The sequence below is a fragment of the Manduca sexta genome, chromosome 17 (genome assembly GCF_014839805.1).
Source record: "Manduca sexta isolate Smith_Timp_Sample1 chromosome 17, JHU_Msex_v1.0, whole genome shotgun sequence".
NCBI lineage: Eukaryota > Metazoa > Arthropoda > Insecta > Lepidoptera > Sphingidae > Manduca > Manduca sexta.
Window position 1 is genome coordinate 1101098 of NC_051131.1, and position 26315 is coordinate 1127412.

Sequence of the window (26315 nt, forward strand, 5' to 3'; positions counted from 1 at the left end):
TGATTACCCCTCGACTGTCGTCACAATTATGCTTGTTGCAACCGGATATATACAGGCTGATCCCGGAACGCGACTCACTTACGCAGGCGATTATAGCGGGTTTTAACACCTTGTATACGGTGGTCCGCTATCCAGGCGGATATAAAATATATCCTATAAAATATACCACCAGCTAAATCTGGTAATATTGCAAGGACTATACGACGACTATAACAGTGGACTTCCGAAAGCTGAAGTTGATGATGATCTTGGTATATCTAAAGAACTTATTTCAAGGCAAAGTTTATACCCGTACACACAAACGTTACTCAGCTAAATGAAAAGTCATTCTATGCTGAATATGTTTCTTAGTGCCTTCGATATGATAAGCCATCGCTGTACAAGCAAGAAGTAGGGCCTTGGTAGTTAACATCGTGTTGCGACATTAATTCAGATGGTTGTGAAATAAAATATATAACTATGAAATGACTGACTATACGTTCGAGCGCATTGTCTTCATGGTACTGTGAATACGCGCGTAAATTAGGATATTTTCCAGTAGTGTCAAAGCATGTCACTAGCGTCAGATAACTGTGTCAGATTAATTGCGTATTGTTCATTTTTTATTGACTTAATTATTAGAATAAGACAATTAAACAAAATAATTTGACAAATTAAGAAGTATTTTAGAAGTGGCCAACTCGAATATTAGTCTCGAAATTTGTCTTTAAGGAATGATATCGATTCTTATCACGTGTTCGAAGACTGTTTGGATATCCTTTATTACCCCTAAGAAACCTTCAGAATAAACAGCTAAAGAGGTTTATGCAATCGATATACATATACAAGGACATTTTGACATTGCGTTACAAAATGAAAACACATACTTATCTTAATAACACTGCAATAAATTACTCGTACCATACATGTAAAATAAGTGAAAGTTTGGAACAACATAAATATCAATAAAAAGTAAATTTAATTTTACTACTACAGCTCTAAGAGAATTCGTCGCAGCGAAATTACACTTTCAGTTAGTAACTCACGCACACGCCATATTCGCACTAAATTATAAAATCATACATCACAAAACTAAATGAGATATTTTTTCAAAATATTATTTACTCACGGCTGATTTGGCGTAATGTTAGCAGACAAGTATGTGGCTTCAATCGATGCGATATCAAAATTACACTGTATAAGAGTAAATTAAAACCTTACACGCGACTTTCAATTGTCAAAATTACTAACAAGATATAAACAATACAAACCTGTCTATCAACAAACGTGGCTTCGTAGAACTTCAAATGTCTCTCAGTGCCGAGCGAGAGCAGTGCGTTCGAGAAGAGATACATGCCGATCGCCATTTTGACTGACACACTAGGGTTCAGAGACTGGATCGCTTCGTTTATCGTCATCACTGTGCGAGTCTGTTAAACAAAATAGTAGTGTTGAAGTCTTAATTTTCGAAGCAACTTTTGTCTTGACTGTATTAAATGTTCAGAAATCTATAGATTATACATGTCAACACCCTTTCCCGGAATAAGAATCCCCTTTTATACTTTTGGGATGGAAGTGTTCTATATGGTCATCCAGAACATAGTGTCTGCTTGTTCATTCAAAACTGTCCAGTAATTTCTAAGTTTATTTCTAACTAAATTCAAAGTATCTTTACTAAATTATTACGCGTTTATATTAGTGCGATAAACAGATAGCAGTCAATATCCCATGCATGATTTGCCGTCCCGAACGACATCAATCTTTATTAGAAAAAATAAATGGCAGCGTTATAAGAAAGATACTATTAATTCCCTTCTCCTACCTAATTCCCATTCTTCTTTAAACTTCTGATATACAGGACTTTTTTAAAGAAACTTTAGTTTCGTAAAGAGTTGGATGATGTTTCCTTTTAAAGACTCTCGTGCCAACGCTCCCTTAGAATCAACTTACCCGTTTACTATAACTGGACGTGGCCAGGTCTTTGGGGTGGAAGTTGAGCTGGTTTATCCTCCTGAGCTGCAGCTGTGTCATCCGCTTCTGCTCCTCCACGCTGAGCGTGACGGGGCTGTGCGCGAACAATGGATCTCTCTCCAACGTTTGCCATATTCTATACTGGAACAATATGGAATTTATTAAACATTGTTATGGGGAATTTAAAAGTTTTATTTACTGGTTATGGTCACTGGCCTGGTGAGGAACACGGAGTAATAGAAATCATGTAGGAAAGGTAGATTATGTAGGAATAGGAGATAATAGAAAGTTAATGTGTTACATTTTTGTACTTAAGTGACGACTAATGAAGCTCGCTGTAGTTCATGCCTTGACTGCAGAAATGCATTAAACAATGGCGCGTAATTATAAGTTTTCATTTGTTTAATCCTAACAGTAAGATCGATGGAGAACAAAAAATGTCCTGTATCTTTGAATTAGCATACCTTAATGGTTAGCAGCAGAATTGCATTGGCAGCGTGGGAGTTTATACGGGGTTTTTATTGTTTGCCATCGTGTAACCGATGATGTTTTAGAAATGGACGCGTCATAGACTAAAAAATTGCACATAAAAACAGCGCAGTATTTACTATAGTCACAGCCCTAGCAGCTCGCATTGATACGGCCCAAGTGGTTCCGAGTGTGCCTGAGTGGGCCCGAGCGTCGACCGCCCCGTCGCCATGACAATCGAATAAAATGCATTTATTAGTTAAAAAATAAGTTAAATAGTGTATACTTATTACTAACGTATGAAATGAAACGTTTTTTCATTTATAGTTGGAGTATAAATTGTACATCGTCTTAAAACACAGGAAGGCATTTTATTTATAGAAAATACAAAAAGTTAGTAAGCCGACTAGCCGCGGCAGTGGTTGGAGGTTGACTAAGTGAATGTCGGGCAATTACCATACATTCGTCTTGCAAGTATTGAGCTCGGACAACGTATATATGTAATAAAAACATCTTAGATGTAAACCACTTTACTTATACAGGCTCTGCACTGCACCTGATGGCGGAATAGGGCCTAAATATATTGTCGATTGACAAAAGAAACGCAATACCGGCCTATTTGAAATCGGATAAGCACTGCTTGATCCCAGATCGCGACACTTACACGAGCCACTATGACGGGTTTTACGGTCGCTATGCGAGCGGACACAAGTGTTCATCTATTCCGCCAAAAGAGTATGTTCATAATATGATGAAAATCTCTACCACATTGTAGAAACGAGTCGTATGAAGATGTTAATCTGAAATCAGTTTAACTTAAAGCAGGATCAAGGTTACGTAAAAAATCAATCTGACTGGTCTCTTCACGAAACACAAGTTTGAAACTGACTTGAAGAGCAGAGGTAAAAAATAATACTGGAATACTTTAACTAAGATAGTGTAAAACATAGTATTTTTCCGATAACTTTCTCGTTGGTATATCGTTGGAGGATGGCAAGTACGCCATCTGATGGTGAGTAATCATCATTATCTAACACTTATAACGATGAACACAGATCCATTCTAATCTATACTTATTTTTATCTATTATAAAGAAATGAAAATTGTTATTTGGATGTCAAAAATAATCTTCGGCACTTTTGATCCGACTCGGAAAATCTTCTCACGAATATATATTCACAAGGGTTCTAATAGTTATTTATCCTGGAAAATACTTCAACACGAGAAGAGATGCAAGATAAAGCTAGTCATGATAAAATATGATTATAATAAAATACCATAAGAATACGTTAATAAACATGACGTACGAAGTATTGTGTTTATCAAGAGTAGTTATTTATATAATAAAAACAATTATTAATTTTTTAAACCATTAATGGAAATCCTTAATAGGCATGATTTCCTCACACACTCCTGATACACATAATACAGCTGTTAGGTGTCGAAATAATCTATATAAAAATGAATTCCTATTTTTTGGTCACGCCATCACGCGTGAACGGCTGGACCGATTTTACTATTTTTTTGTTGTGTTTGTTATTGTCAGGAGAAGGTTTTTATGAAAGAAAAAATTCATAAAATTGCGCGGAAAAATAGAACATTTAAGAAAAAATTAATTTTATATAAGTCAATTGTTTGAAATAACTGTCAGCGATTGACAGAATGCGCGCTGCAAATTCATGTAGTTAAGACAGGACAACGTCTGTCGGGTCAGCTAGTAATAAATAAAACATGCAATAGGTAGCGCTTGAAATGCACAGAGTGTAGTTCGCCAACATGATTTTCAGTAGACTTGAGATAGATTGCCTAACCTAATCTCTATATTGTTATTTTCATAAAGAAATATTTTTTTTCTTTGAGCGCGCTAATCGCTAGAAACAGAAACTTATCATCAAAGATCATGTACTGCGACGGAAATGTATGTGGAGTGACCTTCATACCAAATCGCAAGATGTCATAATGTCTTTACGTAGCCGTTTCAAATTGAAACATACATTGGACAAACCCGCGCCATTACAAGATTGAACAAACAAAGGTTCTTTAACATCAATTTTGTCTAAATATAACAAATAACTAACGGTGCGCAAATAGTTCCATTGAAAGGAGTTTTTCAAGACACTATCAAAAAAGCTGCAGCATCCGTGACCCAGTTTCGATCGAATGATATTTATTTAACCAGTGCTCGAGGCGTAAACCGACGCATGTAAAAACATTGGTATGTTTTTACTATATTTCAATTGCGTAAACTAAATGTAATAAAATATTGCTCGCGATTGGACGATATGTCGAAATTGCAAAATAACAGATTTACGAATTCTCGCCTGTATTCCCAAAAGGCTACACGGAATTGTATCTATACACCCTAGTTTCGTTGAATCGAATAGCCTAATTTGGACTGCCGAGACAAATGTTCGCGAATTCAAAACCAAGGACACGCACCTCTGACTTTTCTAAAGTTATTTGTGTTTTATTGGCGAATCATCGTTTGCCTTAACGGCCGAAGGGAAATGTCGTGAGAATCTGATGAAAAATTGTCCGAGAATATTTCGAAGGTATATACTCTGCCAATCCGCACTAGGCCAGCGTGGTGGGCTAAAGCCTACACCGTCTCAGTAATAGAGGAAGCCCGTGCCCAGCAGTAGAACAACATATAATACAGGACTAGTATTATTATATCAGATAGCACTAGAATAATTTCGCCAGCCCCGGACCTAGGGGGGGGGGAGGGGGGCAAGCCAGAGCCCGTGTCCCGGGCGGCGAATTTAGAGGGCGGCAAATTCAAACTTGGCAGACGAATACACATCTCATCATTAACGCAACTTTGACTACTGAGACATCCAGTATATGACACACATAAATTATTTCCCGCGGGGCGCGAAATGATGATGATGATGACAAAAGTAAAAATATAGGTGGTTGGGGGCCGCATTATCCAGATTTTGCCCCGCCTTCAAAAAATTCAAGATCCGGGACTGAATTTCGCACGTACTCGTTATCTTTAAGAAACACAATAAAGATGTCATTTAAAATAACTGGGAGATAAAATTTAATTAGACGCAGTGTTAATCTAACACAAAAATAATCGGAACCATACCAATCCTTCACAAATAAGCCATATTACAAAAGGTCATCCGTAAAGTTGGGGCTACGAACCTACAATGCATCATGTCACACGAAGTGTAACGACATCGGAGTGCCTAAACAACACCGAGTTTTTTTTGTGATTGCGCTACAAATGTTAAACAAATGGTGAACAATTGATGATCATGATAAGACATTAAATTCTACAATGAAATAACGTCCGTATAATGAGTTGATGAGCAAATCACGCGGTGTCATCTCTGCTAAATTGATAGTACATTGCCCTAATGATGCTGTTGATATGTTCATTACGCAGGTATTAATCACATTACGTGCAATCATGAAATCACAAACTTTTAAAAATTAATATCAGTTTTATTTTCATAAAATACTTTCCTATTATTTTTTGGTGCGTATAAATCAAGAGGAAACTTAATTCCGAAAATTCTACAAATAAGTAAACGAAAATATTTGATTCTTATATTATACTAGCGACCCGCCTCGGCTTCGCACGGGTGCAATGCTGACTATTTAATGGATGTTATTATTATACATATAAACCTTCCTCTTGAATCACTCTATCTATTAAAAAAACCGCATCAAAATCCGTTGCGTAGTTTTAAAGATTTAAGCACACATAGGGACAGAGAAAGCGACTTTGGCTTAATACTATGTAGTGATGATGTTTGCTGTTGGTAGGATATATTTTACATCAGCCCGGATAGCGACCACCGTACACAACTTGTTAAAACCCGTCATAGTGGCCAACGTTAGTGTACTTTCGTACAGAAACTTTGCATTGTTAACCGACTTAAAAAAACATAATATACTGCAAATGGCTTAGTGAAACAAATAGACAAAGCTTTAGTTCCCAGACAGATACAGAGTTTTTGAGACATTTACCTCTTAGTATATTCCACGCAAACTTTAAACTTTATTTATAAAAGTATATCATTTTTCCAACGCAACAAGGATATAGCATCACTTATCTCATATTACTATATGTAAAAAATTTGATACTATAAACATATATTTGTGTAATCATCAATGTACTCCATCAAGGTTGTGTCATTTAATATTAGTTATCTAAATATAATAATTTATATTATATAATATTGTTTTTTTTTTTTTTTTTTTTTTTACGTAGGTAAATCGTCAGTTGACTATCTCCCGCCTTGGGATGGGCGGGAGAGCGTGTCAGACTTTTACTGACTAAGAACCTACGGTGTTCCCATCCTTTGCCTATGTGCCTAGGTCCAAGATCCGGTGGCATTGAGACCTAGGCAGGCACCGGCCCTAAAGGGCCCCGCAAATTATGCTGACACTGCTCTTCGAGGCGCGCGTGGAACACTACACGCCGTACACACGGGTATAATATTGTTTCATTTAGTTTTTATAACCCACTATCTTTTGCCCGCGGCTCCGCCCGCGTAATAAAGTTTTCCGTTATAAAAATCACGCTATATATTTTCCCGGGAGCCTATGTTCTTCCCAGGGTCTCAAATTATCTCTATACCAAATTTCATCTAAATCGGTTGGGTAGTTTATAAATGTAATGCGTTCAGACAGGCAGACAAATGCGGCGGGGGACTTTGTTTTATCATTATATTTTTTTTTACTTTTTAAGAGGAACAATCCCATCACACATCATAGTTGCATAACTTTAACCTTTTACGCAGCGCACGCAACGGAAGCTCACAAACGGAATAAATTTTCCCAGTTTTTGCAATATTTTTCATTACCGCTCCGTCTTGTTGGTCTTAGGCGTGATGATATATTGTAATAAAAAATAATAAAAAAAATATATAGTCTGTTCAGAAAGAAAACCGTCGCGAGTCGTGGGATTTGAGGTCGCTACTCTGCTTAATTACCTCTTTTGTTCAATTCTAGTATGTTTCTATACAAAAAACCTTATTATTATATTTAATTAATGTTTATTTATTTCATCATTTGGGGCAAATAATGAGTAAGTGTTATATAACAAGAAAATTAAGATTTCGGGCGCCAGGCAGAGTAATTCGTAAAGACTACCCCAGCCGATTTATAAAAATAACTAAGCCATGGGATAAGTTCATCAGGTGCATTAACTTTTAATCTTAGGGGGTTAGAAAATTAAACCGAATTACATTTTATAACTAGGCTTTATTTCCGTAGATAACTACTTTTAGATAAATTTACATAAACAAAACTTAGAATTTTAAAATTAAACTTCTATTAACATAATGTTATTATTTAGTTTGTCATTATTGCACTTTCTCAGTCTATAAAATCAAACTAATTCAAAATTTAATAGAGGACGCAGAAGGCGAGTTAAGCAATAAATTTGCACATACCTCTTAACTCTTAAGTAACCAAAAGTTACCGCAAAAATACTCATCGCGACGTTTTCACAATCCCTCCAAAAAAAAAAAGCAAGTCCACAAGCTTAATGTTCCTTGCAGGGTTCCTGAATAACGTATGAATCCGCAGTAAAAGCGCAGAGGAATCAGAAAAAGTAGATTGCAGAAATGCACAATCCAAACTTTGTTTATAACGTGATTAAACGTAATTCAAACGTAATAACAAAAACACGGGATAAAAAAAACATTAATAAAACATTATAAAAACGCCATAAAACGTAGTAAAACATTATAAAAACGTAATTAAAACTTAATTCAAAACGGCCGCAGAACAGTCATTTATTTCTAAATTGCCAATCCATAAAATTTATTATTTTGAATTTCGGAACCCACCAAACAAACAAAAATATAATATCTCCCGACACAGAGCTTTGTTTCTTATTTAATTTTATGACATTTTAAGCCAAAATTTATAAAATATTAGTGCCGATTATTTACGGTTTAAATACGACCATCGTGCCAATCGAGCCAACGGAAGGAAAGTGAAGTTTACAAAGTCGTTCCGCTGAACTGTCATTTCACACAAACTAAAGGGATGAGATTCTCGATTGCTAAATTAAATAAAATGTTTGTATAATCTATAATATCATAAACCATATGTTATGATATAGTTTTTATCCTTCCTCAATAAGTAGGCTATCCGACACTAAGACTTTTTCAGATTGAACCAGTAGTTCCTGAGATTATCACATTCATAAACTCTTCAGCTTTATTTGAACATGTTTGCAAATAGGCTAGACTGTGCCTACGTGAATCACTGCTGCAGGAGGCATGCTCCGATATGAGGAGAGCAGTAGTGGATGCATTATTGTTTATCGCCTCATAATTATCTTACTAATATAAATATAAGTATTGTTTTACTAACCCCAAATGAGTCTGTGTTACTTGATTAATAATCTATATATATAAATAATCTATATATATAAAAATGAATTGCTGTTCGTTAGTCTCGCTAAAACTCGAGAACGGCTGAACGGATTTATCTTATCTTGGTCTTGAATTATTCGTGGAGGTCTAGGGAAGGTTTAAAAGGTGAGAAAAATTCGAATAATTGCCGGGAAAATCCTCAAAACAGCATTTTTCTATTTCCCATACAAACGTTTTCTAAATAAAATGGAGAGTCAATTTGTAATTTATTACCGCTGCATAAAGTTCAAATTCGCGTGCGCGTTGGAGGATCTAATATCGCGTTCTGAAACTCAACAAAAGTGATATCGCGGACCCGACTAAATTGAACAGTCACAAAATTTAATATATCATTAGTTATTTGGTTGGCTTCACGATATTATTTCTTTTGTTTTACTTTGAAATGCATGTTTTCGTTATGGACAATTTTTGAGCTACTTTTGCATATCTATACTTATAATAAATCTGTAGAGAGGTCAATTCTGTACATGAAATATATTTCCAAAATAACTGGGGGTGATTAGGGATCGATACTGATGCCAAAAATGCAATTAGTAAAATTTTTGTCTGTCTGTATAACTGTTATAGAAACAAAAACTACTTGACGGACTTTAACTTAACTTGGTACAATTATTTTTCATACTCCTGAGCTGGTTATAGTATACTTTTCATCACGCTACAATTAATAGGAGCATAGCAGTGATGGAAAATGTTGGGAAAACGGGAGAAGTTACTCCATTTTTTAAGCTTCCGTCATTTCGTGTGCAACCTTAATGGTTAAAAGTTCCTTCGATTTCACCAGGATCCCATCATCAGACCCTGACTGGACAATCGGACCACCTGCATACCACCATAAATTAAAAAAACATCCCGACAAATTGAGCACCTTCTCCATTTTTGAAACCCGAAATCCACGCGGGCGAAGCTGCGGGCGGAAGCTAGTAATAAATAAAAATATATGTATAATAGTATATATTTGCTATAGAAGGAATGGGACAATTAATATTTCCAATGCTTCCATGTTTTTCTATTTGACTAATTTAATAGGATAAAGACAAATTCACTGTTCCATGAGACTCACTAAGATTCACCACTTGGTGTCATATAGAGCAAGGGTAGTAAAATCTCTAAACCATTGGACAAACAGGTATATTGATCACATGGTAAAGATTATTCTCACTCTAATATATAAAGAATCTAAAAGTATTATGCTACCTGGTTTCTTCAAATGTAATAAAAAAGTTTGTATCAAATCAGTTTTCAGCTGCGAAATTAAGAAATTACTTGGAATAATACGGCAATGAAATAAATTATTTCACTACTAAATCATTTTGGGCTAGATATTTTAGATTCCAAATATTATATTCATCTAATATTGGCAACTGCCCACACCCATCTAGTACCTAATTAGAGTGATGATCTAGACATCCATTGTCTTCCTCATACTGTGACATAATACTATTTATTGATATACAAACATTAACAAAGATCCTAAACATCTGCTCAGACTCATGTTAGATTATTATAATTGTTATGTTGTAACATGCAGCATTTTAAATTAATAATTCTTATTAGAATAATTTATGTTCTTTGGGTTTATATTATATGCATGCAAACAAGGTCAAAATTATTACTTGTTTTTATATATTTTAAATATGTCACAATCATTTTAATATTAATTAAAAATCACTTTCAGCTTGGAATTTGGAGATAATTTGATAATTATTACTCCAAAGCCCCCTAGGTTAAATGTACAAACTTTAAAGAATCTAAAAAATAATATATCAAGTACTTCAGCTATGTAAAATTGAAAATTTTTCTTTTATCAAAATAATAAAACATAAGGTACAACGAAGACATAAAAACATTACCACATATTCTATAATTCTTGTACCAGTGCTATTGCTATGTGTAATAAATAATAAAACAGTCATAACTTTGCCTCACATTGCAACATAATAAGTGTGTTTCAGATACACTTACCTTAAGCTTCAACAGCTCGATGTCACCCTCCAGGGCGAGTTTGAGGCGTTTCCAATCAAACGAGGATCTATTTCTATACACGTCCAGGGGCCCGCTGGGGAGATCCGGCACGAAACTTAAATCTTCCATACTAAAAACAGGCGTTCGCATTAATGTCTCATTAGAAAACTAACCTCCAACATCCATTAATGGGACCGCGCGCCAATTTTATTACACCGGATGACTAAACCCATACGAGGACAATTCGAATTCCCTCTCAGGCGAACACGTAGTCCCTCTTTAAGCCTCTAACACGACACACTATGATTAATACCTCACCTTGAAAATGAACTAGAAGGCAGACGTTACAAACAACACAGCCGGCCGATTTCACGGCGTTTCGAACCAGACTGATAATTTGCGAGGTTTTGTACTATATAGTGACCAAACGTCTGATAACGAGAATACAGTTCGCGATGTTTTATTGGGCGGACCTCTCGGGACGTCACATCGAACGAGCGTTTCTTGGTTATGTCATCTGTCAAATATAAAGTTGTCAATGTCACTGCAAATGTCAATATGCAACGTTCCATTTCAAGCATAATTTGCTTTACAATTTTTTTTTTTTTATTTTAGTATGGCCTCCTTGCGTTTTTGTAGCCTGAAGCACATACAGTTAGAATGGTTAGAATGATTATCCTATCGTACCCTTAGAAATTAATAAAAGTCTTCGTCGGTTATCATAAGTGAAAATATTGTACGATCCCAATCTTTCAATAAGTAGGGCATCATCCAAACAAACCTATGTTCTTTTTTATAATAAACACACACACTAAGTAACATGAAAATATGCGTCTATACATAGGTATACAAGCTATTAAAGTGTTAGACCGAAACTAGATTTTGCAACTGAAACCGAAAACTAAATTGAATTGGAGTTACGGTTTGAGCCATAACACCTATGTAAATAATCTACCCATAGAAATTGTCAATGGAAGTAAGTATAATGGAATAATTATAGACACACACCCAAGGGTTAGGCAGGGGCGCAATTGGTGCACTCATTTTCTGCCGCGCCGAGCCGCGCCGAGCCACGCCGTGTAAATCCGTCCCATGATGGGATAAGGACCATTTTAGACATAAATTCTAGGCAGGTACCGAGCAAAAAAAATCATTATCACTTTGCCCGACCCGGGGATCAAACTCGAAACTTCAGCATTGCAGTCATACCCAGAGATGTGAAAAATAGTTTAATAAAAGTATTTAAACACAAAATACAAATACATTGTTAGTTTAGTATTTAAAATAGAAATACAAAATAGCTTTAAATAAAAATATTTAAATACAAAATGCAAAATACGTAATTTCAAAATAGGTTTTCCAAATAAAATACCTGGTCCTTATTTAACTGATTTTAATACAAGTGTATGTTCAAAGAGTTCATCTTTCATGTTAATTCCATGGGGCCTCATAATAATTCCACCGAATGAAAGTAGTCGTTCAAAAGGTTCAGAACTTGGTAAGCAGGTATTATATTTAAGGAAGAGTTTTTTTTTTTTACGTTTGAGCATCTGTTCAAGACTTTCTAAAGCATTGTGTTCATCTTTTAAATATTGTAGTGTTTCCAGATCTAATGTAGTCATCGCCATTGATTTCAAATTTGTTTGACGCGTAATGTTGGCATAATATTGTTCTTGGTGACAAGGATTACGATCAGAGCCTTTATAAATAACCTAATTTTGAATTTTAAAAGAAAGAAAAATAAGAAAAATCAATTAAAAATGTAACAAAACTATTTTGTATCTTACAAATACAAAATATTTATATAAAGTATTTCAAATAAAATACTAAATACTTTTCGAAAAAAAGTATTTCAAATATAAAATAAAAATAGGTATTTTGCATTTTGTATTTGTATTTAAAATACATATATTTCAAATAATTCACATCTCTGGTCATACCGTAATACAACTACGCTACTGAGGCAGATTAATAATAGATTGTCTTTTATCACCGATTTGACTTCTTAGTAAGCTTATACATCAAAAGATTCAAAATAAATAACATGTTACATTAACTCTTGAATCTTCTCGAATAAAAAATAAATCGACAATTAAGTTATTATTGTAATAAATTATTAAATTTTTTCTTAAAAAAATATATTCTCGCGGTGAAGCCTTACTAATATTATTTCGGTTACAGTAACGGAAAACACCTAAATCAAAACTGATAATTTAGCAGCGAAATTTGCCGCTATTAAAACTGAAACTTTAGTTGGACACTACACTACTATATTATATGCACTTATTGTATATCATTAATATTTCCGATCACGTATAAATAGATGAAGAGGAGCATATTTAGTATTTTAAAATCTGAGAAAATTTTATTTTGCAAATGTTGATGAACAACAGTTCTGTTATTTTAAAAAAGTTTTCGCATTTCAGATATTCAACACATACTTAACTTTCATTTCATTACAAGAAGCTATCTTAACGATTATAAAGTGTTTAACTATACTGTCGTTTAACTACACAGAAACTGAAAATATTTTAAATAAAATAAAATACTTTAATTTATAGCGATATAATGATCTCAAAATAAGACTGATAAATATTAATTTACACCTAAATAAGTTTACATTTAATTGCAATAATTATAATATTTTTTGTTTATTTTTATATAAGTACTATAAACAATTATAATATAAATTTGTTATACTTTAATACAACATACATTGAATAGTCTAGTGGTAAAATCAGAATTTCATTTTAAATCTATACTTCTATACTATTATATAAAGCTGAAGAGTTTGTTTGTTTGTTTGTTTGAACGCGCTAGTCTCAGAAACAACCGGTTCAAACTGAAAAATTCTTTTTGTGTTGGATAGCCCTTTATTCCTGGAGTGCTATAGGCTATATATCATCACGCTATACCCAATAGGAGCGGAGCAGTAATGGCTAGTCTCAGGAACTACCGGCTCGAACTGAAAAAATATTTTTGTTTTGAATAGCCCTTTGTTTGTGGAATGCTATAAGATATATATCATCACGCTATACCCATTAGGAGCGGAGCAGTAATGGCTAATCTCAGGAACTATCGGTTCGAACTGAAAAATTATTTTTGTGTTGGATAGCCCTTTGGTCCTGGAGTGCTCTAGGCTATATATCATCACGCTATGACCAATAGGAGCGGAGCAGTAATGAAACATGTTGCAAAAACGGGGAAAAAGTTAGTTATGCAAGGATGATGTATGACGAGATTGTTCCTCTTAAAAAGTTCTACAAAAATATATTATAAAACAAAGTCCCCCGCTGCATCTGTCTGCCTGAACGTGTTAAACCCAAAAACTACCCAAGTATTTGCGATAAAATTTGGTATGGAGAAAGTTTGAGACCCTGGGAAGAACATAGACTCTCGGGAAAATATATAGCGTGACTTTTATAACGGAAAAGTTTAACCCGAAAAACATTTTAACGCGGGCGGAGCCGCGGGCAATTAGTTATAAGCACTAACATTACATACTAATAATAATTTAACTACTTATGTGTTCCTACTAGTTATATTTTGTTTGTTTGTGCAAAAATAAAAACATTTATTATTATATTATTATTTGAAATTTGAATTTACTGCCATCTGCCGCAATATAGTGTTACTATTTATCTTTCCTAATTCAAAGCTCCCGCACGCTTGGTGTTGTAATTCAAGGTCAGATAATAAGTTGTCTACAGTATCCCGATAGATGGCAGGATTAACATAAAAATAATTTAATGAAATGCATGACAAAGATAGTCTCATCTTTGAAGCGGGCGTGAGACAAGGACAGTGATATTTCGCACACATGTAAAATATCACCACACAGAGACGATTAAGTTACAGACGCATAAACAAGAAAAGAGAAGTTGTAAAACAACAAACTGTTCGCTGCTTTGGTTTTCTATCAGATGTAAAATGGACGGGCGGTCGTGTCGTTGCGCGCTCGCGATCTCCGCGTGTTCGTTGTAGAATCGATGTTTATTGTTTTATATTTTGACGTGAATACGAATATTGTTTACGCGATCGTCGACTACTTCGGTGTTCGGTTGCCGAAGGAGATTGTGTTCAGTGCATGTGTTTTTTACATGACGTTAGCGCTCACTTCACTTGCAGTGATTTCGCTGATAGCTCACTCCCCGGTGGGTGCGCGCGTGATAAACTACGTGTTCGGTTATTGAAAAAGGGCGAATAATCGTCTAGTGTTAGTGTTTTAGTACAACCATGCTGTGTACGGTGACATAGTGAACGTTGAAGTGACCCTGACCTCTGACAATCATGTCTGGGCGATCGGATTGCAGGAAGTTTGCACCAAACATATTCAATAAGAGCAAATGCACTAATTGCTTCCGACAGAAGGAGGAGCACAGTGCTGAAGCCTTGGAATCTAATCGGGTAAGTGTGAGAAATTTTGTTTGGTGTATTGGAAAAAAATTTGGAATGTCGTTATTTCTAATCAACGACACGGAATAATTCGCGTGTGGGTGTGTTCTTATGTAGAGGCGTGTTCGTGTGCGTGGGCTGAGCGCCGATCTTGACTTCAGGTGTTGATCTAACGGATTTCAAAGAGTTATTAAAACTGTATTGGGCTGTCCGCTGTCGGTACTCGTACATACCCGTCTAAGTAGCCGTACACCGCCGATATCGATATTATTATGAGATCTTTTATACTGGGCATATTATTAATTGTAATCTTTGTGTAATACAAATATTTTACTATAATAATAATTGTTGTTTAAATTCTAAAATCTAATTTAAAATAGTTCCTCTTAATATTCTTATGGGAATATTTGCCCAAATTTCGTCAAAATTACAATAGCACCTCCTAGTTTTTTTTTCCAATTAGTAAGTACCTATACAATTAAAATAATTTTGCTACAATGACATCTTCCGTAATTTCTATTGAAACAATCACGAGTTTTTGTTCTTATGTAATATTAATTTTATGACGCGTGTGATTATTTTGACGCGCCAATTGTAATTTTAAATTATAATCCTCTAACATGTCCATGGTCACAATAACATTCAGCCTACGCTATTTCCGTGATTCATTGTTATCGTAGTTTTATCTTGCAATCATTAACCTGCCGAAATGATTAATTCCGATAAACATTCATAGATAATTATAATAAATGAAGTATTATACTTAATTCTGTAGTCGTTAAAAGTGATAAGTTAATGTAACTAATTACGCGAATTCTGTTTATAATTGATCGCTTGTTAAAACTAGGTAGACATATTGGCAGAATTTTAATAACTAATTTGTTACACTTAGCGCATATTGTCTATGCACTTTATAATTTATATTTTCTAAGGTACGATTAAATTATTCGAACAAAATGCTTGTTTAATATAAGTAAATATTACATGCACATTTGTGTGTCAATAGAAAATTCTTATTTGTGTGCGTATGTGAAAGTTTGATTTGAGTCAAGTATGACAATTGATTTACGGCCCGTTATTTCGAAAATAGACACCGATGGAGACAACTTTGTACTAACAATTTATGAGGCGGTAGATTGTGGCCATGTTACTTAATAGGAAGTAATAGATGGAAATGAGTAATGGTAGAATAAAAAAGATTTAGTCCATGACTATATCTGTCAAATGCCACATGTAAATTGTTTAAACAATTGAAATCATACAACAGATATTTTTTCACGCAAAATGTGAATTATCAAAAGTTAAATTGCCATATTTGCAAAGCTCTTGAGTTTACATATCTGCTAATACTATAATCTAATCGATGTTTGCCAGATACAATAATGTATTTCGCCAGATTACATTCACATTACTTGCGATATGCGTCATTAAAGTAGATACAGATAAAAATATAAATTACATTCTTAATTTGAAGTACTTTCTAGAATTGATTTCGTAGTTGATTTCCAGTTTTAATAATATTAATGTAGTTTATATACTGCCTATGTACTCTAAGAAGTCCCCTGATTAATTAAATATTTAATAATGGAATACAAACCCTTAGTCAGTATAAATACATAGTTAAAACAAGCTAAGGAAGTCTCATTGTTAATTTTCAAAGTGAACTTCAGGCGGATTTTTTACCTGCACAAACTTGAGGTAAAGGGCACGCAGAACCGCACGACAGATCTTATCCAAAACACCAAACAGTAAAAAACAGCGGAAACTGTTAGAAAGCTAAGTAAACATTGTCAAGTATGTAGTGAACGAGAGACAATAACCGAACGAAATGAGGTCATTTTTACGCATGCGCGCGTTTCAATGAGCCGTTTCCTTATTTGCCTACGTTGATACTTATTTTTACAACAAAACTACAGATTAAATCTACGTTATACGCTGGAGGTACTAACAGCGCTTTCTGATAAAGTATACCATATTAGGGGACATTCTTTAAAAATAATCGTTTTCATCTGTCAATTTATACCGTATAGAGTTACTGCCATTTTGTCCATATCTGCCGCCAAGCATGGGTTATGCCGCTGTCGCCTGCAAGAGAACTGTATAACTTCATGTCAGCTATTGCTTCCAAGATGACTATTATGGTTCAGTGTCATGAATTTCTTTATACCTCAAAGTTCTGGATTGTAACACTATTGTTTTGACTAGGTTTATATCAACATCAACCAATGCCACAGGAGCTAATGTTTCAGTCCCACTCCGCCTTTAAAATACACGAGCAATATTCCTTAAACCAACTCAACAAAGATGTGACGGCCATATGTAGGTAGATCTGAGATGGTAAAGGTCTCAAGGACTCATTCAACAGGTGACAAAAGGCTGCAGGTAACGGACACCTGTCTACGTACAGGCATGTATAGACTACTGCTCTTAAACCGTATGTACTCCGCCATATTGCGATGTTTAGGTAATGTCAGGATAAAAAAGGAAAAATGGGGTATAAATGTAGGGATTTTTGATTTCCACATTTTTTTAATGCTTGCTTGTTTTTTAGGTCTTTAGGAAATATATTAAGCCGTTTCGTCGTGAATCGTTAATGTAATTTGAAGTTCATTACTTTTTAAACGGGTGTTATTTGAAATGAACATGGTCGTGTGCAGCATGCTATATGCCAATGCAAGATATATAAAATACTCGAGACGGAAAACCGCGTTTTAAAATTCGGCCTACAAATACTTGCCTTCCCCCCTTTAGTTTTCGAGAATTTTCCGTAATACAATCGTATCATGTATGCTTTGCATGTAAACGTCTTTTTGTCTGCCTACCAATTTCCCGGTGCAATGAAATAAGAGTAATAAAATGTCGGTGGAGGCTGGCATAACTATGGCGATCAAGGTATCCGATACAGCTGTCGTTGATTTTTTAGGATCGCATTGCACTTACCATCAGGTGCAGTGTGATTACTTTGAAAGGACAAAATAAAAAATAAATATGTGTCCAGAGATATCAGCTCACTCTTACGAGTATCTATGAGAAATTAGTGAGTTACTAGAGTAACCAGATTAATTTCAGCGTTGATGGCTTACTCGCAAGTAATTTGCTTCTTTACCTATCTATAAATAGTAATTAGACAGACTCTTAAAAGTACGCTCAAATAACAACATAGACATAAGTGAGACGTCTGTCAATAGTCGCTAGAATTGCACTCACAAACAGCTGCAGTAGCCATTCTCCCGCGAGAGGATAAAAAACAAGTCCAATAAACACTTAAAAATATCATATTTATCAATGCTAGTGGAAGGATACTTGTATCTGTCACCTAGCATAACGTGTAAAACCCTTCCCCAATGGCCCAAGACTGTCGCGTTCCGGGATCAAACTATATATGTCCAGTTTTTACGGGCCGGCATAATTGTGGCAACTAACGAGGGCTAAACATCTGTCGTCAATTAATGCTATGTGGATCCTGCTCCACTTGCAGTCAGATGCAATGGGATCATGTCGCTGTATCGTAAAAAAATTCTATACAAGACTCTTCACAGTCCCTCCCGTCACTTACAATCCTCGTTACCGCGATAAAACTTGACACCGTTTAACCCTCACTGTGACCTTTATACGAAGATAAGCAAACGCGCCTCACATCAAGGTTACCTACTTTCCGCAGCGTTCTGCTCATCCTGCACGCTGGCGATTCTTTATGTTAAACACAGGGTTCACCTGAGTCTTAGTTTTGAAGCCATCTGGATTTTAGTCTCTGTTGTAGCTATCGGAAGATTAATATTGATCTATTTCTTTTTGTTTGGCTTATATTCTACTATCATGCTAGAACTGAACAAGTTTGGTTGTTTCCTGACTGTAATATATTATTGTGTATTGTTAAATGAATTATATCCCTGACAATAAACTCGATACACAATACGTGTCAATTAATATGATCATATTTATTAATTATAGTTATCCGCATTGCAAGTGCGCCGCATCTGTCGTTCTTGTGGTTCTTTACACAATTCCACAGCTCGATATTATATTCATTCTGAAATATAAATATTTAACCACATTTATTACGGTGAATACATTCGTGAGACATTGAATGCTTAAATGAAAACTAATTATGTTGAAAGTAAAAACATAAATTACACGAAAGACATTTATCTAACTCCCTATCTCTGACTCGGCTCATAGAACTTCGAATTCCATGTACCTTCGGAGAATATTTGCACATAACTTTGCTGCGTCGGAATACGGCCCTTCACTTTACAAAGAGCGAGATAATCATCTGGAGGATATTAGCAAAAGTACAGCCTCTCCGCTACATTACACTGCGTCGACAGTAAATAAAGACCTACATTCGCCATTAGAAATAGATGGACCATTACATGCCTCAGCATTCGGCCAAACAAACGCGAACTGTACACTTCGTGCCATAGACAGAGATAGCGCTTCGCGAATTGCCCGGGGCGAGAACGAGACGACACGTCACCTGTCAGACCTAACCGGGTCTTTAATCAGATAATAAGACCGCCGTAGACATCGTCGATAATTTCGGTTTAAATAAATATGTCACTTACGTCGCCGGGGCACCTGTGACAACATTGTGAACACGATAACTAACCCCGTTGAGGCCTGTACTTATCGTACTCTGTCGATGTTTTGTAAACAAATTACATCCCTAAATAGTTGCGTACACGACCCACGATGACTGGAAAACAAAGTAGTCACAAAATCTAATGTGTACGCCAAAATCTACCCAAACGACATAACCATAACGGGAAAAGTAAGTTTTGATGATGACTTGGTTAAATATTCACGTACGCATTATACTCAGCTCCCTACCCTAAAAAAGCCAGCGAGTCTGGCAAGATAAATTGCACACGAAACGACCTGTTTCGGCAGCACGTGACGTGATGTCAAAGCCAAGGCTACGGCAGAACTACATGAGACACGCTCTTTTAAATTTGTATCAAATTTTAAATCTTGTCACTGAGCAAATAGAATCTTATTTTGTAAAATGTTTTGTATGTATGCATCATAGAGTACAATGGCGGCTCAATTTGGACAATTTATTGACAAATGCTCAGCTAACGAAGCGGTACGTCGACGCCATTTGACGTGCCGGAGACGGAACACCAATAGGAAGTTAACGATCGGCTTCATTGTACAGGTACACCGGCTTACACGCTAAATAAGTGCTAATATTTTTAATGTTCTCTCTTGTGTTTGTAATTGTGGTGAAAGTTTGTGATTATTGAGCGAAAATGTGTGTGTGTGATTGATGATTGGTGTTACGATGAGGTGATTGAGAAGCAGCTGTTACGTGGTATCGTTACTCACAAATGTACGGAACACTACCAGTGTCTATAAGCCGATAGTAAATATTAGTACTATAAAATGCAGTTTAAAATTTATACTTAATTTTCTACTTCATTAGACAATTTTGTATCAACTCGTTCAAGGTCGAAATGTACTACATGCCACACGCATAAAAAGTGAAAATATTGCATAATCTTAAGAAATAATTTCGCTTTCCTCAAAACAATGGAATTAATAAACGCTAGTGTTCAAAAAGCATTTCTAAATAGTATTTTATTGACAGAGATACGGCGCGAGCGATTTGCCAACTTGTACGCGATAAAACTTAATGCACACAACGCTTGATAACAACTCCATTGAATAATGCATGAGTGAGTAATAAAGTAAATATAAACCATACTTAACATGTTTGTTTTTGTTATAAATATTAAACTTTTGACCATAACTGTGAGTACGCGCGCACCTGTTCAGTTTGCCGATTATGGCGCCAATGAGTGTTATGTTTTTCCCGCGTCACTGCGTATGTTGTCAAATTACAATGTTTATTAGTATGAGAGGGCTTTACACGTGTAAAAAATATGGCAGATGAAGTGTAATAGTAAATAATTACAATAATGTTAGAGTAAATCGCTGCAGGGTGCTGGGGCTCTCACTTGAGTTGTAGGGACGGTGTCCTTCTGCAGGTCTGCAGGGTAATTGATCTTCAGTTATTTTTAACGTCTTGATGAGTTTCATAATGAGTGTAAGACCATTATTACAGACACGTCAACAGTAAAAAGAACGGGATGAATATCTAATCTAAACCTTTAATGTTAGTTTCATAACTCTATGGAAATTGGATCGGTGATCGTAATAAAAGTTGAGTTTAGATTAAAAATCAAATTGCTGCTCTGTTTTAACCAAATAAACTATTATGGGATAATGAAGTTTATGATCATGAAGGTTTACAACTTGTACCATCTGTAATAAACAAAACATTGCCAGTGGGTACAGATATGGGTTTCCGATAATTCAAAATATCTCAATCACAAGCCACCAAGAATGAATGAAGTCAGGTCATCCTAGCGCCCAATAAAGTTTAATATATAGCACTAACTAAACTTATATTAAAAATAGGCTACTTTAGATATTTAGGGCCGTACCGGTCCATCAATTATTATTTTTTTGTTAATAATATCGATATTAAAATAGATTCTTTCCAAATATAATCAAGTCTCGAACATTAATATTTTTTACATTACTCATTTTTACAAGTGGCTTACGGTGTACCGGTGAGTCAGTGCGTCCGTTACGCCGGGAAGTTCAAGACAAGGCTGACCTGAAAGTCTGTGGGAATACTTCTCAACTCGATTTGACAGGATGTGGCATACGGATATGTGGTAACTGGTTCAGGAGGTTGCATATCAATATATCAGCCCTGAACTATAGTGTGGTTTTTTACGTATTGTTGAAGATTCCAAAATCCACCCGCTTTTTAACGAAGCTATCGCATTTTCTGTGCGTTTTGAAACGCCTTGTCAGTTCGTTTAAATAACGTCGTGTACAAATCGGTTACATTATGATTTCTTAGTTATAAATTATTTAGATAATGATTTCTTATGTTTACGCGAATTTTAGACATTTTAATAAAACAATTATTCGAATTTTATCGCGGTTGTGTATGTGTTAGATGAAAATATTATATACTATACATCTGTTGCGTTTTATGAAACGTTTTCCCTATGGGTAACTGTCTACAGTATAAATGAGTCAATTATGGACGTAATTGATTAAATGAATTATATTGCTATCCAGTATTGGAAAGCGAGTGAATCGAGAGGATGCGAGGGCTCGGTGTGATGTTAGCGTATAACCGCGACGGGTACGCAAATGAGGCCCACAAGTGGCTTTAGGTGTTAAACGTAATGTACACAGATTAGTTTAAGAATTACATATTAACTGTACAATGATTGGCTATCTTTCTGTTTGCTTCGGAGGTTAAGATTCGAAGTTTCGTTTAATGTTTTTAAATGGGAATTCAATTAAATTCGCCCGGTCTCACCCGATTGTTCGCCAGCTGTGTCATGCATGAGTTTATTAAAAGAAATAGAATAACAATTATTATTGTTAGCGATATTCAAAGTATTACCTAGAAGATAGGCTTGTACCGAGTATCGCCAATGAGATGTATGGTTAGTTTACAGTACAAACTCGGACCTGCGCAGTTTGTGCTTATTAATACGAGTTGGAGTGAAAATTTAGCGTTTCCCGCTTTCTCGTTACGCGGGTTAACTCTCGTTTGTGGGTCGCGCACATGTATTTGTTTTAACAAAATTAACGTATCGCACGAACAGGTTTGAAATGTTTTCGTTGTCGACGCCATTTTTGCGGTTAATGTGTACTATCTGTGAGTGCCGGCGACTGCGACAAACGTTTACCACTTTGACACACTTTTTAATTGTACTTAGTTCTTCACATAATATATCATTGTGTGTGTCGTGTACTTAATACTGCGGTGGAGGCACGCTGTTTCGTTCCACGAATGGGTCGGCCGGGATGGACTAAAAGAAAACCGACGTTGAGTAACAGTATTACTGTGGCGTTTAATTTTGGCGCAGACATTGCGGCATTCCAAAAAAACCTTTTCTTTTAATATAGGTCAGCAACGCACCTACGGTTGTTGCGTTAAATATGGGTGTTTATGGGCGATGGTAATCACTCACCATCAGGTGATTAATTTGCTCGTTTGTCGGACCACACCAAAAAAAACGAAACTCGTATGGACGTTTCATATTCATGTTGTTGACCTTCCCATGTAAATTCAATTAAAATTCCCATGTCACATCATACAGACAAACGTTATTAAAACTCTTCCAATTAAAAATTCCATTTGGTGTGTACACGCTAATTTGTCGTGTCAAAGCTCTCGTGCCGCGGAGCCGGTGCGTGCCCGGTACCCGCCGCCCGCGCCAGCGCCAGCCTCTCGTAAATCTATCTAGCGAACAACTCGCTGTAAATATTTGTTCTTGTCTTTAAAACTACTATAAAGCCTTTATGACGGGGACGAGGCCTCCGAAAAAACATTTTTGATCCGATACCCCGCGCAACAAAGACGCGGAGATGGAATAGTTAATAAAAAGAAAATAGGAGATGTTGCGTTCCGTTCCTACTGCACCGACCAGATGAATAGGAGCCGCGTTCGAGAGGCGCCGGGTGTGTGCCGCCGCGTTAATCAACTAAAACGGCGGGAACGGCAGATCAGATTAGAGTGGCTGAGCTAAACTCGTAGTGTGGCATAAAAAGGAGTGCGTGAGGAATGCGCCGGCGCGATCGCCAGGTGCAACGGCCGCGCGCGGTGCGGCCCGCCCCCGACTGGCATTTTTGTGTACGCGCCTAATGTGTGTCGACATAAAGATTTGGAAACAGAACCGGGCGCCAATCAACCCGTCGATGCCGACTGCACACCGCCGCCACACATGCACGGATTGGCATCGCTTTAACACGTGGATTTGCAAGATTAACCTATAAAATAGCATTGAACGCGCACCGGAGATATCTGACGTCGAATGCTATCTGAACCGTTAACGGCACAATAGGCCGCCGGTTCCAAACACAAATAAATAATAATATTATCTGGGTCGCTGTGCTAACACGACACCGGATAAGGCGAACAATTAAAATAAACATTAACACCTATTTGACAATACGGAATGAGCGCGCCACGTATCTCGATAGCGTATTGCCGACGTTAACGTATTTTATTGTAATCCGTACTAATTAAGAATGCGCCGGTGACGTGTTGAGATCTATTGGGATGAATACTACGTAACTTGGTCACGTTTTACTACGTTACAAAAGCGAATGAGGTTTTATCTATGTAGGTTGTAACTTGTAACTCAAATTGTTATTCATTATTATTTGGGTAGCGATTAATAAAACGTTGTTTATTAACTTGTGAATTTTTATTTGCTTTTATTATAGTATGTAGTATCATGTCATCGTCGTCCTCGCGCGGGGACGTTTATTTTTATACGCTGTGGTATTAACAGGTTGCATCGATGCCTTGGCTGTATGGCTTTAGTAACCTTTGATACGGTTTAGATAAGTGATTACGGCGCCATGTTTGTATTACGTCACTATTTGTATGCTTTAATAGCCGTAGTAGGTTTTTTTACGTAGAAAAAATCCATTGTTTGTACAGAACGAGTGCGCGGTACTCAGCGAGCGCAAATATTTACCGGTCACATTAATATTTTGTTTGTTAGTAACGACGCAAAGAAAATTTATTTCACGCCTTTCTTAATTATTTGCGTTGTGGAATTTGAGGGCTTATAGTGTTTTTAGTAATTGCCATAGATATAATACATAGTACGGACCTAAATTGACTCTATTTCTGCTTATTCCTTCGCCTAAATTGCCTTCATTTCGAATTGATGCTTTGACATTTTGAAATTCGATTTTTATTTCAATAAGATCAATTTAAAATCAATATCGTGTTTAGGAAAACTGTTCCATCGATTTCGAAATGTAAAAAGTCTATCTAGGTCTAATTTTTATACCGCTAGTTTCCGTAAGTTTTCAACATTTTTATCTCCTAGCTACTAATTTACATGATTTATAGATGACTCGGATGGTAAACCGCCTTATATGTTTTTAATGATGATAAATGATTTTGGTAGTTTTTACAGTTGTTTGCAATGTGTTCACATGCTTGCGTCACGGTCAGTAATCTTGTGTAATCAAATTATTTATTACATATTCGTCTAGGCTTGGGTATTACACAGATTGTAAATTGTCTCCAGCTCTGTTTACGTGGAGAAAACTATTAACATGTCTTATTCTGATGAGAATAAAGTATAAGATAGGTCCTATGATATACTCGTACTTTATTCACTAATATTTTTTAAATTTAAACATACAGTTCTAAATTATGCATGATGTAATTGAAACTTTCTACTGAACAAACTGACGTATGTAATATTTCTGCAATATCATTCAACACGAATACAGGCGCAATGAAAAACTGCAATAAATAAAATGATATTCAGTTTTGATTTTAATTTCCATTCGCAGCGCATAGAGACGTCAAAAAATTAGTCCATTATAGAGGATAATGTGCACTATTCAAAAAGATGCGTTCCATTTCATTGTAGGGGCTCGCGCATCAAAGCCCCCACTCGTACCGCCTAATGACTGTCCTTTATACGCTCTTATTCCCTTTCATTGAAGCCCGACGTATTGCGTTACATGATGGTAAATCTTTATAAACGTAATTTATGCGTCGAATTAAAGTTTACGAGCCACTCTGTCTACGATCGGAGAGTTGTCACATATCAAATTCATGGAAACAGGTTCCCTAGCTGCACCTGTCGGATTAATTCTGGATACGTGTTGTGCCCCGGCCAACGTAAACATTTTTATTTTTATTGTGCCCAAATGAAATATTGATCGGTTTTATTGGGATGTATTTTACACGTCGTTTGTCGGTGTGATGAGAACGTCACGTGTTATTGTAGTATATTAGACGTAATTTTGGCTGTTGATGAGGTTTTGTTTCAATCGAACTTGGAACGTTAAGTGTTAAGCCCGATTGAAATGAGAAGGGATTTTTGTTGGATTCTCTTATTTCTCTATGTGTAAATTAGCCTTAAATTGTAACAACAGTAAACAAAAATACCACGCACATGAAAATTACTTGTAAAATTACTCTGTCCTTTCACCTTCTCTAGATTATCGCAAACATCAGACTGTATTCTCGCATACACCTGACTATAACATTAAAATAGGCAAAATGAACTAAACATAACCTCTTCAACACCCGTTTAACCTTCAACCTAATCCTCATAT

At 35.8% G+C, this 26315-nt stretch overlaps 1 protein-coding gene across 1 annotated transcript in view; it reads right to left on the reverse strand.

Annotated features, from left to right (window-relative positions):
- Positions 1 to 11287, reverse strand: part of LOC115453027 (peroxisomal acyl-coenzyme A oxidase 3) — a 33713-nt gene extending 22426 nt beyond the window's left edge. Inside the window, exons 1-4 of the mRNA XM_037439574.1 lie at positions 11106 to 11287; positions 10788 to 10917; positions 1930 to 2091; positions 1251 to 1409 (exon numbers count right to left, since the gene is read on the reverse strand). Of these exons, the coding sequence (XP_037295471.1) occupies positions 1251 to 1409; positions 1930 to 2091; positions 10788 to 10916 (450 nt within the window). The 5' untranslated portion in view covers position 10917; positions 11106 to 11287. The remainder of the gene's footprint in view (positions 1 to 1250; positions 1410 to 1929; positions 2092 to 10787; positions 10918 to 11105) is intronic.
- Between the last annotated feature and the right edge of the window lie 15028 nt (positions 11288 to 26315).